Genomic DNA, 14,158 nt, shown 5'->3' on the forward strand with positions numbered 1-14,158 from the left:
GCCAGGGTCATGAAATAAAAGAAACTGAGGTAGGATGAGGGCAAGGCCATCACATTGACCTGTCAGCACGAGGAAGTAGAATTGTTTCAGAATCAACTGCTCAGGGTCGTCACTGGCGCAGGCTATGATAGAACCAATCTTGCCTGTGTGCCAGGAGTGGGAGCTGGTGTAGTTGATTTGAAGGTGGAAACACTGTCCCTGGTCAAGACCCTCAGGTTTCATGAAATGTGGGGAGGCAGGTAAAAGCTTAGGTCAGCTTTGGGTCTTTTCTACTGATTCCATGTGAACAACATATAACGTGCTGTGCTGATCTCAAGACTTAAAATAGAGCAAAGGTAAATCTTCCATTTTTCATGATTTTATATCTTTTCTATTACTGTTAATAAGCAAATAAGCAGGAATCTAAATCGCCAGGATATTTCTCTTTGAGTTGCTTATTTAAAAGCTGTATAGTACAAATGGAGATTGCAAAAATAGGAAAGTAATATCTTAAGTTTCATGTAAAAGAAGCTTTTTGTTGTCCCCCCCCGCCCCCCCCCCCACCTCCTTGCTGGAAATAGTCATAGAAATACCAATTTACTCTTCTGCTTGTATATTTAGTTGATAGTAGTTGCTATTTGATAATTCGCTGTTACTTTATGTATTCTGTGCACAAAAAGAAGCTGGAATTCTGGGGCAAGAGGTGGCTGGTGAGTGGCATAAGCTCTCTGAAGCAGGGACAGTGTGAAGGAAGGTCATCATCCACACCTTCGGACTGTAGCATAGCCTTGGCCCATGTGATATGTATCTCTTTTTTCCTAAACTTTTGATTTACTTCTGTGTTTTCAGGGAAATGGGAATGTCCGTGGCATCAGTGTGACATCTGCGGGAAGGAAGCAGCCTCCTTCTGTGAGATGTGCCCCAGCTCCTTTTGTAAGCAGCATCGAGAAGGGATGCTTTTCATTTCCAAACTGGATGGGCGTCTGTCTTGTACTGAGCATGACCCCTGTGGGCCCAATCCTCTGGAACCTGGGGAGATCCGTGAGTATGTGCCTCCCCCAGTACCGCTGCCTCCAGGGCCAAGCACTCACCTGGCAGAGCAATCAACAGGAATGGCTGCTCAGGCACCCAAAATGTCAGATAAACCTCCTGCTGACACCAACCAGACGCTGTCGCTCTCCAAAAAAGCTCTGGCAGGGACTTGTCAGAGGCCACTGCTACCTGAAAGACCTCTTGAGAGAACTGACTCCAGGCCCCAGCCTTTAGATAAGGTCAGAGACCTCGCTGGGTCAGGGACCAAATCCCAATCCTTGGTTTCCAGCCAGAGGCCACTGGACAGGCCACCAGCAGTGGCAGGACCAAGACCCCAGCTAAGCGACAAACCCTCTCCAGTGACCAGCCCAAGCTCCTCACCCTCAGTCAGGTCCCAACCACTGGAAAGACCTCTGGGGACGGCTGACCCAAGGCTGGATAAATCCATAGGTGCTGCCAGCCCAAGGCCCCAGTCACTGGAGAAAACCCCAGTTCCCACTGGCCTGAGACTTCCGCCGCCAGACAGACTGCTCATTACTAGCAGTCCCAAACCCCAGACTTCAGACAGGCCTACTGACAAACCCCATGCCTCTTTGTCCCAGAGACTCCCACCTCCTGAGAAAGTACTATCAGCTGTGGTCCAGACCCTTGTAGCTAAAGAAAAAGCACTGAGGCCTGTGGACCAGAATACTCAGTCAAAAAATAGAGCTGCTTTGGTCATGGATCTCATAGACCTAACTCCTCGCCAGAAGGAGCGGGCAGCTTCACCTCATGAGGTCACACCACAGGCTGATGAGAAGATGCCAGTGTTGGAGTCAAGTTCATGGCCTGCCAGCAAAGGTCTGGGGCATATGCCGAGAGCTGTTGAGAAAGGCTGTGTGTCAGATCCTCTTCAGACATCTGGGAAAGCAGCAGCCCCTTCAGAGGACCCCTGGCAAGCTGTTAAATCACTCACCCAGGCCAGACTTCTTTCTCAGCCTCCTGCCAAGGCCTTTTTATATGAGCCAACAACTCAGGCCTCAGGAAGAGCTTCTGCAGGGGCTGAGCAGACCCCAGGGCCTCTTAGCCAATCCCTGGGCCTGGTGAAGCAGGCGAAGCAGATGGTCGGAGGCCAGCAACTACCTGCACTTGCCGCCAAGAGTGGGCAATCTTTTAGGTCTCTCGGGAAGGCCCCAGCCTCCCTCCCCACTGAAGAAAAGAAGTTGGTAACCACAGAGCAAAGTCCCTGGGCCCTGGGAAAAGCCTCATCACGGGCAGGGCTCTGGCCCATAGTGGCTGGACAGACACTGGCACAGTCTTGCTGGTCTGCTGGGAGCACACAGACATTGGCACAGACTTGCTGGTCTCTTGGAAGAGGGCAAGACCCCAAACCAGAGCAAAATACACTTCCAGCTCTTAACCAGGCTCCTTCCAGTCACAAGTGTGCAGAATCAGAACAGAAGTAGTACCAATCAATGTCACATGAACAAACAAGCTGCCCCCAGGGTACCATTTGGGGAGGGGAAATCTTTTCTTTCTTTCCCCCTTAAAAAAAAAACACATCTGCCCCGAACACTTTCCCACTGTTATTCTTTCCTCATATCCCAACACTCAGAACTCTTGTGACATTAGCCAGTGGGGGCTTATGGTTGTGTGAACCATGTATGAAAATCCAGTGGGCCCCAACCAAGGAGACAGACAGACTTGGGTCTCTTTCCCCCAACTTTTCCACATGGTCATCGTGAAATAAAAAGTCCACTCTGGAGTCAAGTATGGAATTCAATTCCGCTGGTCAGGTTGGAAGGTATAGGGGCTCTCAAAGCGATTTCCCCAACCAGACAGAGCCCCATTGAGGGCACCTAGGAACCCTTGGGAGGAAATGGTGTTCTTTCAAATCAGTGGCGATTTCCTGAGCATTCACGTGTTCTAGGCCGGGTGCTAGTCACTGATGAGAGATACAGAGGTAAATAAGGACTCATCCCTGTGAGCCTGGATTCCAAGGCTTTCAGGAACCTTTGACCAGGAAGTAACAGGAAGTTCTGAGGGGCCCTGGGGCTTTAGACTCATTTTGAAATGTCCTTTGTGGCACCAGAAGTGGTTGTGTTGAGGAAGTGTCTCTTGGCTGCGGTGTGCATGGGTGCGTGTGCATGCACGCACACTCACAGAGGTCTCCTCTATAGATGCAAGGGTGCTGCATTGAGGCCAGCAAGGCTGTTGGCTGTGGGGTCGCCGCTGCTGCTTTTGTCTGGGCTGTGCAGAGTCTCAAGATGAGTCCTTGGAGGAGCAGGTGGTCAGGGGGAGTCGGGCTCTGTGCGAATGTAGATTTCCAGCAGTGGAAGAAGGCATTTGGCAAGCTTCTCTTTCTTTGCTTTTGTTTCTACCTATTTTTCTCTTTGTACATGAATCCACCCCATCCCTATTTCCCTAAAACACTCAGGTGCTTTCAGATTTCAGAGCCTCGGGCAGTGGACATAGGGAATCTCTGGCAAGCTCTGAGCTAGACACACCAGCTTCAGGAAGAGTACCAGATCCTGATGGGAAATTTCTTTTCCCCATTCCTTTTCCCTCCTGAGTGGAGGGAGTCCTCTTCTTTGCCTCCCTGAGAATTGCTGTGCTCTGTATTGAGAGCACCTGCCTGCTGACTTAGCTCAAAGGCAAGCCAGAACCCTTCCCTGAAGACTGGCAAGAGGTGGTGTTTAGAGCAACGTCCAGGCTAAGAGATGACTCCTATTAACTGCTGATTATCTGTTACTGCTGCCCTGAGCTGGGGCCCAAGGGCTGGGAAATCTGTTGGTGCTACCCTGCCCTACCATTCACCCAGCTCACAGACTGCCAACAGGAAGTGCTGTTTGGCTAGTTCCTCCCACTTGTCTACCCCTCCTTTGTCCTTAGACCAACATGTTTACCTCTCTGCTTTGCCAACTTAGCCAGCAGGCCACCCCCGGCCCTAACGCCTCCTGGCCATTATCTCTTAGTTACGGCTTTCACGCTCTCAACAGGATTCTGTATTTGGTCCCAATTTCCTCAAGTTCTTATTGAGGTTACTCCCATCAATTCCACGGAGGGAACAGTAGTTATTATAGAAGCATTTGCGCTTTATCTAAAGATTAAAAGTAGAATCTGCTTTTATTTCCCAAAGTCTGTCTCTGAGGTTGAGACACTTGAACTCAGGCAGAGGGACGAGGCTGGGCAGGGCTGTCCTGAGTTTAGGGGCCTATCCCTGCATTTCACTGAGACCTCGGAATCTCCTCTGTGAATTCCACCTGCCTAGTTCTCCCCTTTCATCCTCTCTCTCTTCCCACATCATCAAAGAGGAAAAGCTCTTTGTTCAAAAGGAAGAGAAAACGTAAAGCATCTTATTTTCTTTTAAAAGAATTTTAAACCATGAAAAAGATATTTTTAAAGAAATTCACCCAGAACATTAAAGTTCATTATATTAAGTATTTATCATGTGTGAGAATAATAAATATATAACTGCAGCTAGTAGGTCCCTTTCCCTAATCTTTTAGGTCATATGAGTAGGGTTTGCTTGGTGCCAGTCCTGTGCCCTTTTCTCTCCAGTCATCTGTAGTTGTGATCAGAAAAAGGTATCTGCACTGCACTGTCAGAGTCTCCTTTCACTATGTTGTGTGTTAAATTACCGTAGCTCTTTGTTTCATGAAATAAACTGTGAATTTGGGGGGGGGCGGGGGGAGGGCGTGCAGGCCATGTAAAAATTTTCCGTGGAGAAGTTTGATTCTAAAGTAGGCTTTGGTAGGTCATCAACTTGACAGCAGTCTAGATGAGGGAGTGAGGGAAAGGGGCCGGGATTGGCTGCTTTGTGGTTTCATTTTGGTTCTTTCCATTCTCTGCCATTCATTGGAGGCTTCGTTCCAGACCTGCCTGGGAAAACAGCTTCTGAGCCATTTTGGGGAGCAGTTCTTCATCTGAATGGATGGACATCTGGGCCTCCTTCAGGGCCATTGAATGGGAACTAGAAAACCACTGGAAACTAGAAATTTGAGCTATTGGGCCCACCAGTAGCAGCATGTGATACTAGATGGTTAAAATCATGAAAGCAGTCACTATCCAATTAGAAGCAGAGTCACAACAACTGTTGGGAAATGTGACTCTTGGAGGAAGGTGGGGAGGGAGCGGCCTTGCCAGCCCTGTGGGACGTCTCCTGAAGTTTGTGATAAGACCCCTTTTCCAAAGGGATGTGAATTGGAGTGAAAAGGAAATCTTTCATCTTAGAAAACTTCTGGTCCTTACGCAGGGTGGTATTTGGGTATGTGCTTGGAAATTGAGATCTCAAGAGTGTTTGCCTTGGAGCCAGCTCCCCAGGAGGCCTTTTCCAGGGACAAGGCAAAAGTCGAAATTCTCCATAGGTAGCTAGAAAGCCAATACATCTAGCCCTGCTAAGTCAGAAAAAGATTATGAAAAATGTTGAAATTTACATTCAAAGCCTCATTTGCTTATCTTGCTGGAGCCAACCCAGTCTAATAGCAAAATAGCTGTCATTGATACAGAAACATCCTCATTTTTAAATGTCTGCTTTCCCCTGTTACTGAGTTTGAGATGACTTAAATCACTGTGTTGACCCTCTTCTGAACCAAATCTTTAGCATTGATGAAAATAGTTATTTTATTCTTTACATCCTTCACCCCACACTATGGTCAGGGCATGAAACACCCTGTTGATCCCTTCCCAGGCTCGGCACTGTCTGCTCACTGGAGCTGGACTCCCAGGTTGTAATTCTAAGGTTGCCTCATGAGAACAGAATGGCAGAAAGTTTAGTCCTGACAGCTTCCCCCATAGGGAGTAATGAGGACAGCATGAAACTTGGATAGGTTTTACCCTTAGTCCCTATAAGGTGGATTTTACTAAGGTTTTTTAAATGATACTGTCATCCTCTTGGGGTTTATCAGCCAGGTTAGAGGAGCCCAGTGTCCTAACCTCTCAGATCATGGCAGACAAGGAGCTGCCTCCAGCCCCTTTCTTGCTGAGTCTCATTTGAGCAGTTCCATGTGTAGACATTCCAAGTCACTGCTTGGTAGTTGCTGTGGGAGCCTGTCATTGGCTATGGCCAGTTAGTTCTCAGCTGAGCTTCCTAGGGCCAGTGCAACAGGGCCAGAGGCTGCTATAGTGTAAACTGAAATAAGAATAGATCATTGTTTTGTACACACACACAATAAAATGTAATGATGGTGCTAATTTCACGGTATAAATAAGCACTGCCAAGGGTTGAGGGACTGGCAGCTCAAGAAACCCGGGTTCCTGTTTGGGAGGAGATTTTATGTAGAAAAGTTTGAGGCTTTGTTAAAAGTGGGGAGAAGGAAGATCCTCAGTGAAGCCTGCACCCAACCCTGGAGTGGCCCAGTGCAATCCAGAGGTAGAAGAGATCCTATATCCAGGTGAAGGTGGCCATTGAGTTTCTCAGGGCTGGGGCCACCTTGTCCATAGCCTCCGTCCACGCTGCCTGGAGCAGGTTGTTAGAGTGCTCTGGTTGTTGGGTCTTCCTCAGCTCCCTTCTGCCCCTCTCTACCTCTTCCACTCATGGAAGCACCTCTACTGCTTATGAAGATTAAGGGTAGTATTTTCTAAGGAAAGGGAAAGAATTAAACTAGAAATCCACAACCTCGGAAGAAGTGTTTCGAGTTTAACATGCGCTGTTTCTGCTTATGTGGTTCCTTCTCTAGAGCTGCTTTCCCATGGCTTTCAAAACATCAGGTTATTGTGGGGCTTCAGGTGTAAGGTCCTGGAAGTTCAGCAAAGTTTCGTGGACAAGACATGGGCACAGAGAGTAGAAGCAGAAATAAATGGTTCTATGTTTTCAACTTCCAGGGTTGGGGCAGGCCAGAGCAAGGCGGTCTCATCGAGGTGGGTGCTACCTGTGTGTGTGTAGATGAGTGTGCTGAAGGTGGGGAGGGCAGCACACAGCAGCTCATGGCAGAGCCGCCTCCTAGGTCTTGGCAAAGAGGCAAGCTGACGATAGACATCTACCTATATTGTTAAGAAAGGGGTCGGGGGGATCAGCCAAGGTCCATCATTGCTTTTTTGCCGCCCCCCCCCGCCCCCATAGATTGTCAGCTGTAAGTGAAACTCCTAGTGAAAAAGAGGGGAGCCCTGTGTTAGGAGTCCCCATAAACATGTACTGTAATTCTTTGTATATAGAAAAAAAATTTACTGTAAAGTAAAGTTTAACTTTACTCATATATGGCCCTTGCCCTGTGTTTTGTTTTATTGGCTGTGGGGAGTTGTAGTCTAACAGGAGGGAGGATTGTTTGGGGTGAGAGCAGAAGCCAGCCCCAGAGATAGTACGAGGTAGGGGGCGGGGGGCGCAGGGATACTGTGAAGCTAAGCCCTTCCTCCAAGCACGTCATGGGAATAGTGTGTTTCCTCTCAGCAGCCACAGGGCTGCCCAAGCCTCTTTCTCCCCTGTTGGGAGTGGCTGGTTTCAGTTTCAGTCTCCCTCCACAGGAAGGCCCCATCACTCATGAAGGAAGGGCAGTTTGAGGAATTGGTTTTTAAAAAGGAAGTGGAACCAAAGCACTCTCTGAGTGTGAGTCTGATCATGTTGGCTAAGTTTTACATTTTTCCAAGGCAGGTGTTGGCCACTGCAGAGGACTCAGCCCAGGCCTAAATAAAGGCAGGAAAGCAGAGGCAAAGGATAAAACTAAGGCAAAGCCCCTGGCCTGGGGCCACACCCTCCGTACCAGAAAGGGCTGCAATAAATTTCCTTCTGGTTGAACAGCAAGTGTCAGCCCTGTTTACAGTTAACACCTGATTCCTCAGAAATATCTGGATCTTCTTTGGGGAAAACTTGGGAGTTTGCTTCCCTTTGTGACCTAGTCCTGAACTTCCTGCCCTTTCAGCAAAAAGTGCTTGGGAAGATTGGGAAAAACATTTAGTACTAGAGTTACTCTTCACTTTCTTCACAATCCTTGGGCTGCATAGTAGTCACCTTATTTTACAGATGAGAAACTCAAGATGAGGATTTAAGTCCCTTTTCTAAATTAGCAGCTGAACTGGAACCAAATCTAGATCCATTAGACCTTTCTGGCTTACAGAACTTAGGACTTTCCTACCATTAACCACATTGTAGGATGTCACTGGGAAGCTCAGGACCTGAGTCACAGGTCTGACATAGGGGCCCAAACATGACAGATGCAGTAGAGCTAGTCAGACCAACCCGTCTCAGGTAGGAATGCTTGACCCTTTTATTTCGAAGCAACTCATGTACTCTTTTCAGCACTCAGAAGGAACTGTGAGCTTTTGTACTACTACAGCCCCAGTATCTCAGCGGTAACCATGGGGAAAAAAGTCTTGTTTTCCAAAGGAAAATGAGAGTTGGGAGGAGCCTTAATATAAGCAGTGAGGCCAGCCGGGTGGCCCCAGAAAGAACTAGGTGTCTTGACACCTAATCCACACAGCAGGGAAAGGGGCTGGGTGTGATTCACAGTGCATTGATTTTATTTACAGATCAAAAGCCACTTAAATAATCTGCAGACACAAGTGCTGTCCAGGGCAGAAGCCTGGGGTCCAAATCAGCCCTTATCCCTCCTCATGCCCACAGTCAGCCCAATGCTGTCTCCGTTCCATGGGCCAGCACAGGCAGGCGCCACTCTGCTGACATGAGGACCTGGGGTAGCTCAGACATTTGACTACCCAAGCCCAGAAAGGAGCTGGGTCCAGCCCTTACGGGGAATTCCTTTAATTCCCCCAGGCCAGGTGAGTGCTGACTCAGTGATGACAACAGCTGTAGAAGTAGGGGTTTGGCTTCTGGCCCAGATCCACGCCCTTGTCCTCTGTCAAAGAGAGAGGTGGCAGCTCAGCACCATTCTGTTGGGATCAGGTAACTCAGGAAAGGGGCTAGATGCTGTGGGCCTAGAGTAAGTCTCCATAAAGGCTGGGGAAGCACACACCTGTCATCACCTGGAAGGCAGCCACACTGACGTAATCCTCTGCCACTTTCTGGAAGAGCTCGTCTGGCAGGAAAAATGATGATCAGCGAGGGCCCAATGCCAGTAGCCCTGGGATCTCCCAGTGACCCAGCCCTCTGTGCCCTATTCAGCTTCCTCTGGTGCCCCTGCATGTTCCTGCTGTGAGGCTCCAGCACAGCACTCACCCACACTCTGGCCTGTCTTGCTGGATGTTTCAAAAAGCTGAGCTTTGATATCTGTAAAGAGAAGTGACTAAAGCCTCATACCTGAGAATTAGATAAACAGACAAAAGGGAGGGCTAGCAGTTCAGGGAGTCTCCTGGACCCCACAGTTCAAGGAGGCCAGGAAGACCTCCTAGAGCACCTTGCCCTGGCAGCCAAGGCAGTCCCTATTTTCTTTGATCCACCCAGACAGCCACACACCCCCACCCCCCAAAGGGCTGAGGAGCAGCTACTGTCTGCATAGTCCTGGACGTCGTGGAAGTCCACACGTCGACGCCTCCGGTCTTCTTCCAGCAGGTCACTCTTGGTGCCACATAAGTAGATTTGGCAACCCTGAGGCAGAAGACAAGGGTCACCTCCACAGGCCAACAAAACCCCAGCCCCTAGTGTTCTAGTGAGGTCTGTTCACCTACCTCCTCTAGGCTGCGCAGTTCCTTCACCCAGAACTTTGCTCGCTCAAAGCTGCTGCTGTCTGTGAGGTCTTGGTGTGCGGCATGCAGGAGACAACCAAGTGGTCAAGGGCTGTTCTCTGGCTAGCCTGGCACCCATCTTTTCTTGTGAGACAACCCAAACCCCCCCCCCCTTACCATAGCAGACGATGGCAGCCTTGGCACCCCGATAGTAGATTCTACTCATGGCCTCATAGCGCTCAGAGCCTGCTGTGTCCTAAAGAGTAAGGCTTGAGTCAAACTTGAGGCCACGTTCTCCAGACCCCGCTATTTTCCAGATAAGGAAACGGGTCTATGAGAAATGGGTCTGTGAGGCCACAAATCAACCAGTAATAGGCAGGACCTACACCTCCTCAGGAATGAGTCTCCCAAGAATAGATGGCCAGGGGACTTACCCAAATACCTAATGTCACAGTCCGGTCTCCGACCGACATCACCTTGGCCACGAAGGCGGCCCCGATGGTCTGCAACGAGAGGGAAGAGATCGGGGCCATAGGTGCAGATTACCGGCCCCCCACTCCCCCGCCCACCGTGCCTGGCCCCTCCGGATGCACTCACGTTCTGATAAGGCCCCACCAGAAAGCGGTCGTGCACGTAGCGCTCCACCAGGCTAGTCTTGCCCACGTACTCCTTGCCCAGCATCACCACCTTGACGTCCACGCGCTGCCCGCTCATGCTCCCGGGGCCGCTTCAGCCACGTCAGGGTCCTGAGCGGGGACGGGAGGCAAACCCCGATCTCCGCTCGGCCCAGGCAGCGCCCAAGCCTCAGACCCCGACCCCAAACGGCGCCAACCTACGACTCCAGACAGCGCGTCGGGCTCGAGCTCTGGCCGTGGCCTTGCACTTCGGCAGCGCCCCGTGTGCCCCCGCTGTTCGGCCCCGGGCGCCGATTATCCTTCGAAGACCCCAAGCCCCGGGGCGGCCTGGGAGCGCGCGGGACAGCGTCCTCAACAGCGCAGCACGCCGCCGTGCAGCTCGCTACTCCGTCATTCGCTCGCCTGCCCGGCTTAAGCTCCGTTCTGGCTGGGAATCCCAACCGAACCTGGGGTCTCCCGCAACCCGGCTCCTACCCGCAGCGCCGCGACTCCCGCGGGAGGGGGCGAGAGGGCGAGGGGGCGGGGCCGCAAGGTCACGTGGCGCGGGCGCCGGAAGCGGTGGCTACTGTGTGGCTGCGCCTGCGCCGGAAGTGGCGCGCGGCCGGACAACTCATGGCGGCGGCGGCGGCAGCTGCTTGGGCGCGGTGCGGTGGTGACTGAGCTACGAGCCTGGCGGCGGGTGTGCGCCGAGCCCCGGCCCGGCCCGGCCCCCGCGTGCCTCCCAGGCTCCGCACCCCTGATGCTGCGCGGGTGCTGAGCCCGCTTCGGCCGGGACGATGGTGAAGTATTTCCTGGGCCAGAGCGTGCTCCGGAGTTCCTGGGACCAAGTGTTCGCCGCCTTCTGGCAGCGGTACCCGAATCCCTATAGGTACGTGGCATTTGGAAGAGCAAAACTTCGCCATCTCGCTATCTGGAGATCGAATTATGGGTAATCCCCAAGTACTGGGACCAGGAAGACTCGATATCGAATCCTAGGTAGACCTTATCGGGGAAGCGGCCAGGCCAGGCCTGCAAGGTCCTGAAGGGAGGTTGAGCCTGGGCGGTGGTTTACTTGAGACCTTAGTGCAAGATTCTTTTCTCAGTGTGGTGAGACAAGAAGAGGCGGCAGTATGGGAGTTGGGAGGGATCTTGGAGTTGGAAATCCTATTTCTCTGCCCGTGGCGCTTTCCTGGGGTGCAATAAATCATGAGGTCCATTCCTGCTAGAAGGCAGGAATCCAGGTCAGTCAGATGGCGGGAGTTGGAATTTGCCCTGGGATGGGCCCTTAACTCTGGTTTGAACCATAGCACATACCACCCTGCAAGGTTACAGGAAGGCGTGGCCTCTCTAGGCCCGGAGCCTCCAAATGGGAATCCCCTCGGGCAGTCTCTTAGGGGCAAGCTTCTGAGGGTCACCTTCACCCTGACACCTGCAGCAAACATGTCTTGACGGAAGACATAGTACACCGGGAGGTGACCCCTGACCAGAAACTGCTGTCCCGGCGACTCCTGACCAAGACCAACAGGATGCCACGCTGGGCCGAGCGACTATTTCCTGCCAATGTTGCTCACTCGGTGTACATCCTGGAGGACTCTATTGTGGACCCACAGAATCAGACCATGACTACCTTCACCTGGAACATCAACCACGCCCGGCTGATGGTGAGACACCTCCTGTGGTGATTCTGCACCTCCCCCTCTCCCCTCCCCCCGAGATAGAGAGCTCCTCAGATACATGTGGCTAGAGAGCCATAAGGCAGCTTTTGTGGCCGGAGGCAGGTCTGGGTTACTGAGGGTTGACAGCTGTAGAGTATGACCTCAGGTTTTCTTCTTTTCAGCTGGTCATCCTCTCTGGACCTGTCTTTTGACTCATTCATACAGTGGGGGAGGGGTACCTATCTTACGGAGTTGTCCTAAGTTCTAAATGCAAAGCGCTCCCATCTGGCATCTATGGCACAGATATATGTTGGACTCACAGGAGTGATGCTGAGTGGCGGAGGCAGCGCTTTTCTTTTTTTTTTTTCTGTTTTTTGTTTTTTTCTGGTGACAAGAGTCTCACCCAGGTTGGAGTGTAGTGACATGATCTCACCTCACTGCCACTGCCACCTCCTGGGTTTAAGCAATTCTCGTGCCTCAGCCTTCTGAAGAGGTGGATTTCTAAGCACACACCACCACACCTGGCTAATTTTTGTATTTTTAGTACAGACAAGGTTTTACCATGTTGGCCAGGCTGGTCTTGAACTCCTAACCTCAAGTGATCCGCCCGCCTCGGCCCCCCAAAGTGCTAAGATTACAGGCGTGAGCCACCGCGCCGGGCAAATGTTTTTATTTGGACTGTCAGGAAGCTCCAGAGCTGCAACTGGTGGAAGGCGGCTAAAACACTGCATGTGTCTAGATGCACAAAACAAAATCCAGGAGCAGGACGGGCTGGAAGGCCCTTTGTTGATCTCAAGAGACCTTTTGCCTTCTAGTTTAAGAGTCAGAAGAGAGGTTTTCGAGAGCAAAACGACCTTATTTATGGCTTCTTGTTCTGTCAGTGCCACTTGGAGGTGCAGTCAGGGGAAGGAATGGATTTTCATTGTATTGCTTTGCCTCATAAAAAGTGACAGGGAGTCAGATTTATGTGCAAGTTGGCAAAATGAAAGACTCTTCCACGATTGTGGTTGGCCTCTGCATAGGTGGTGGAGGAACGATGTGTTTACTGTGTGAACTCTGACAACAGTGGCTGGACTGAAATCCGCCGGGAAGCCTGGGTCTCCTCTAGCTTATTTGGTGTCTCCAGAGCTGTCCAGGTGAGCAGTGTTGTTGGGGCTGCTGGGGCTCTGGGACCCAGTGCTTTCGGTGTTGGGGCTGGGCTGGGGTCAGTGGGCAACTTAGTATCCTTCCCATTCTCATCTCATGCCAGGAATTTGGTCTTGCCCGGTTCAAAAGCAACGTGACCAAGACTATGAAGGGTTTTGAATATATCTTGGCTAAGCTGCAAGGTGAGTTTCTGGGTATGTGGATATTCCTCATAGGGAGAGGCTCATTCAGCCTAGTGGGCGTGGAGTCTGGGTTAGTCATTGTCCTGCTCTGAGCTGGGACTCCTTGTCTGTACTGGGGGTGGGAGGAGGGTGAATACCACCTTTTTAGTGGAGCCTGGCCCAGGGGAGATTGGTGTCATGGGGGAGGGAAATTAGGTTGGTCTTTCAGGCATCTTCTAAAGGCAGCCACCTGCCGTTCGCGACAGGCGAGGCCCCTTCCAAAACACTTGTTGAGACAGCCAAGGAAGCCAAGGAGAAGGCAAAGGAGACGGCACTGGCAGCTACAGAGAAGGCCAAGGACCTCGCCAGCAAGGCAGCCACCAAGAAGCAGCAGCAGCAGCAACAGTTTGTGTAGCCAGTCCACCACCACCACAGCACCCCAGACAGCTAGGCTTAGCCCCTCTGCCCTCCCTTCATTGTACTTTATCATTAAAAATCAACTTCCAGCCCTGTCTGCTGTCTACGTGGTGGGTTGTGGGGATGCAGTTTGGCATCTGCAGTACACCAAGCACATGATTCATGTCTGAGCCAGGTCTGCTTATTCTCCCATTGGGCAGCTGAGGACCGAGGCACAGAGGTGCGGTGACTTGCCCGGGGCTCCAGGTAGCCTGCAGGTTAACTGGCGGTAAGTGCTAGGCTGTAAGCCCGACAAGGGCAGGGCTTTTGGTTTTGTTCTCTGATGTGTCTCAGTATCTAGCACATAATAGACACTCAATAAATACTTGTTGAATTCAGTTGGCCCCAGCTCTGGAGTCGGAAGGCTCTGGTTTGAATCTTGGCTCCATTGTTTTTGGACCTCAGGCGAGTCACGTCACTCAGCCTCATTTCTACCATCCGTGAAGTGGAGACAGAACAGCCTCGAGTTGTGAGAATTAAGTGCACTGCCTGGCACGGCCAACAGTGTCAGTGATGGGAACTGATATTATTTCCTCTTCCAGTGGGTCTGTGGTTGGGAGTTCCCCCATTTTCATTAGGCAAG

At 51.3% G+C, this 14,158-nt stretch overlaps 3 protein-coding genes across 22 annotated transcripts in view; 2 read left to right on the forward strand and 1 right to left on the reverse strand.

The window, feature by feature from the left end:
- Positions 1-7,184, forward strand: part of NSD1 (nuclear receptor binding SET domain protein 1) — a 170,864-nt gene extending 163,680 nt beyond the window's left edge. For 17 of the 18 annotated variants that reach the window (XM_016954326.3, XM_054684820.2, XM_024356814.3 and 14 more), the window contains one exon: positions 829-7,184. In XM_016954326.3, the coding sequence (XP_016809815.3) occupies positions 829-2,456 (1,628 nt within the window). In that variant the 3' untranslated portion in view covers positions 2,457-7,184. The remainder of the gene's footprint in view (positions 1-828) is intronic. The other variant, XR_010157055.1, reaches the window with a different exon arrangement.
- Positions 7,185-8,419: 1,235 nt separating this feature from the next.
- On the reverse strand, positions 8,420-10,726 carry RAB24 (RAB24, member RAS oncogene family). 3 transcript variants are annotated; one of them, XM_009450225.5, is made up of 9 exons: positions 10,376-10,726; positions 10,141-10,289; positions 9,978-10,046; positions 9,721-9,799; positions 9,547-9,614; positions 9,367-9,466; positions 9,098-9,148; positions 8,895-8,957; positions 8,420-8,777 (listed from the first exon to the last, which is right to left on the reverse strand). In XM_009450225.5, the coding sequence occupies exons 2-9, from the start codon at positions 10,255-10,257 to the stop codon at positions 8,713-8,715; spliced, it is 612 nt and encodes a 203-aa protein (XP_009448500.1). In that variant the 5' UTR covers positions 10,258-10,289; positions 10,376-10,726; the 3' UTR covers positions 8,420-8,712. The 3 variants fall into 3 exon arrangements, with proteins under 3 accessions (XP_009448500.1, XP_063666966.1, XP_001140193.1); XM_063810896.1 differs by having other exon boundaries at positions 10,380-10,694; XM_001140193.7 differs by having other exon boundaries at positions 10,141-10,726.
- Positions 10,727-10,764: 38 nt separating this feature from the next.
- Positions 10,765-13,913, forward strand: PRELID1 (PRELI domain containing 1). The gene is given in 5 exon segments (NM_001251903.3): positions 10,765-11,046; positions 11,593-11,818; positions 12,835-12,948; positions 13,062-13,140; positions 13,386-13,913. Coding segments are annotated over 5 exon segments (660 nt in total). The 5' UTR covers positions 10,765-10,954; the 3' UTR covers positions 13,535-13,913.
- Positions 13,914-14,158: the final 245 nt, after the last annotated feature.

The sequence above is a fragment of the Pan troglodytes genome, chromosome 4 (genome assembly GCF_028858775.2).
Source record: "Pan troglodytes isolate AG18354 chromosome 4, NHGRI_mPanTro3-v2.0_pri, whole genome shotgun sequence".
Classification (NCBI taxonomy): Eukaryota; Metazoa; Chordata; class Mammalia; order Primates; family Hominidae; genus Pan; species Pan troglodytes.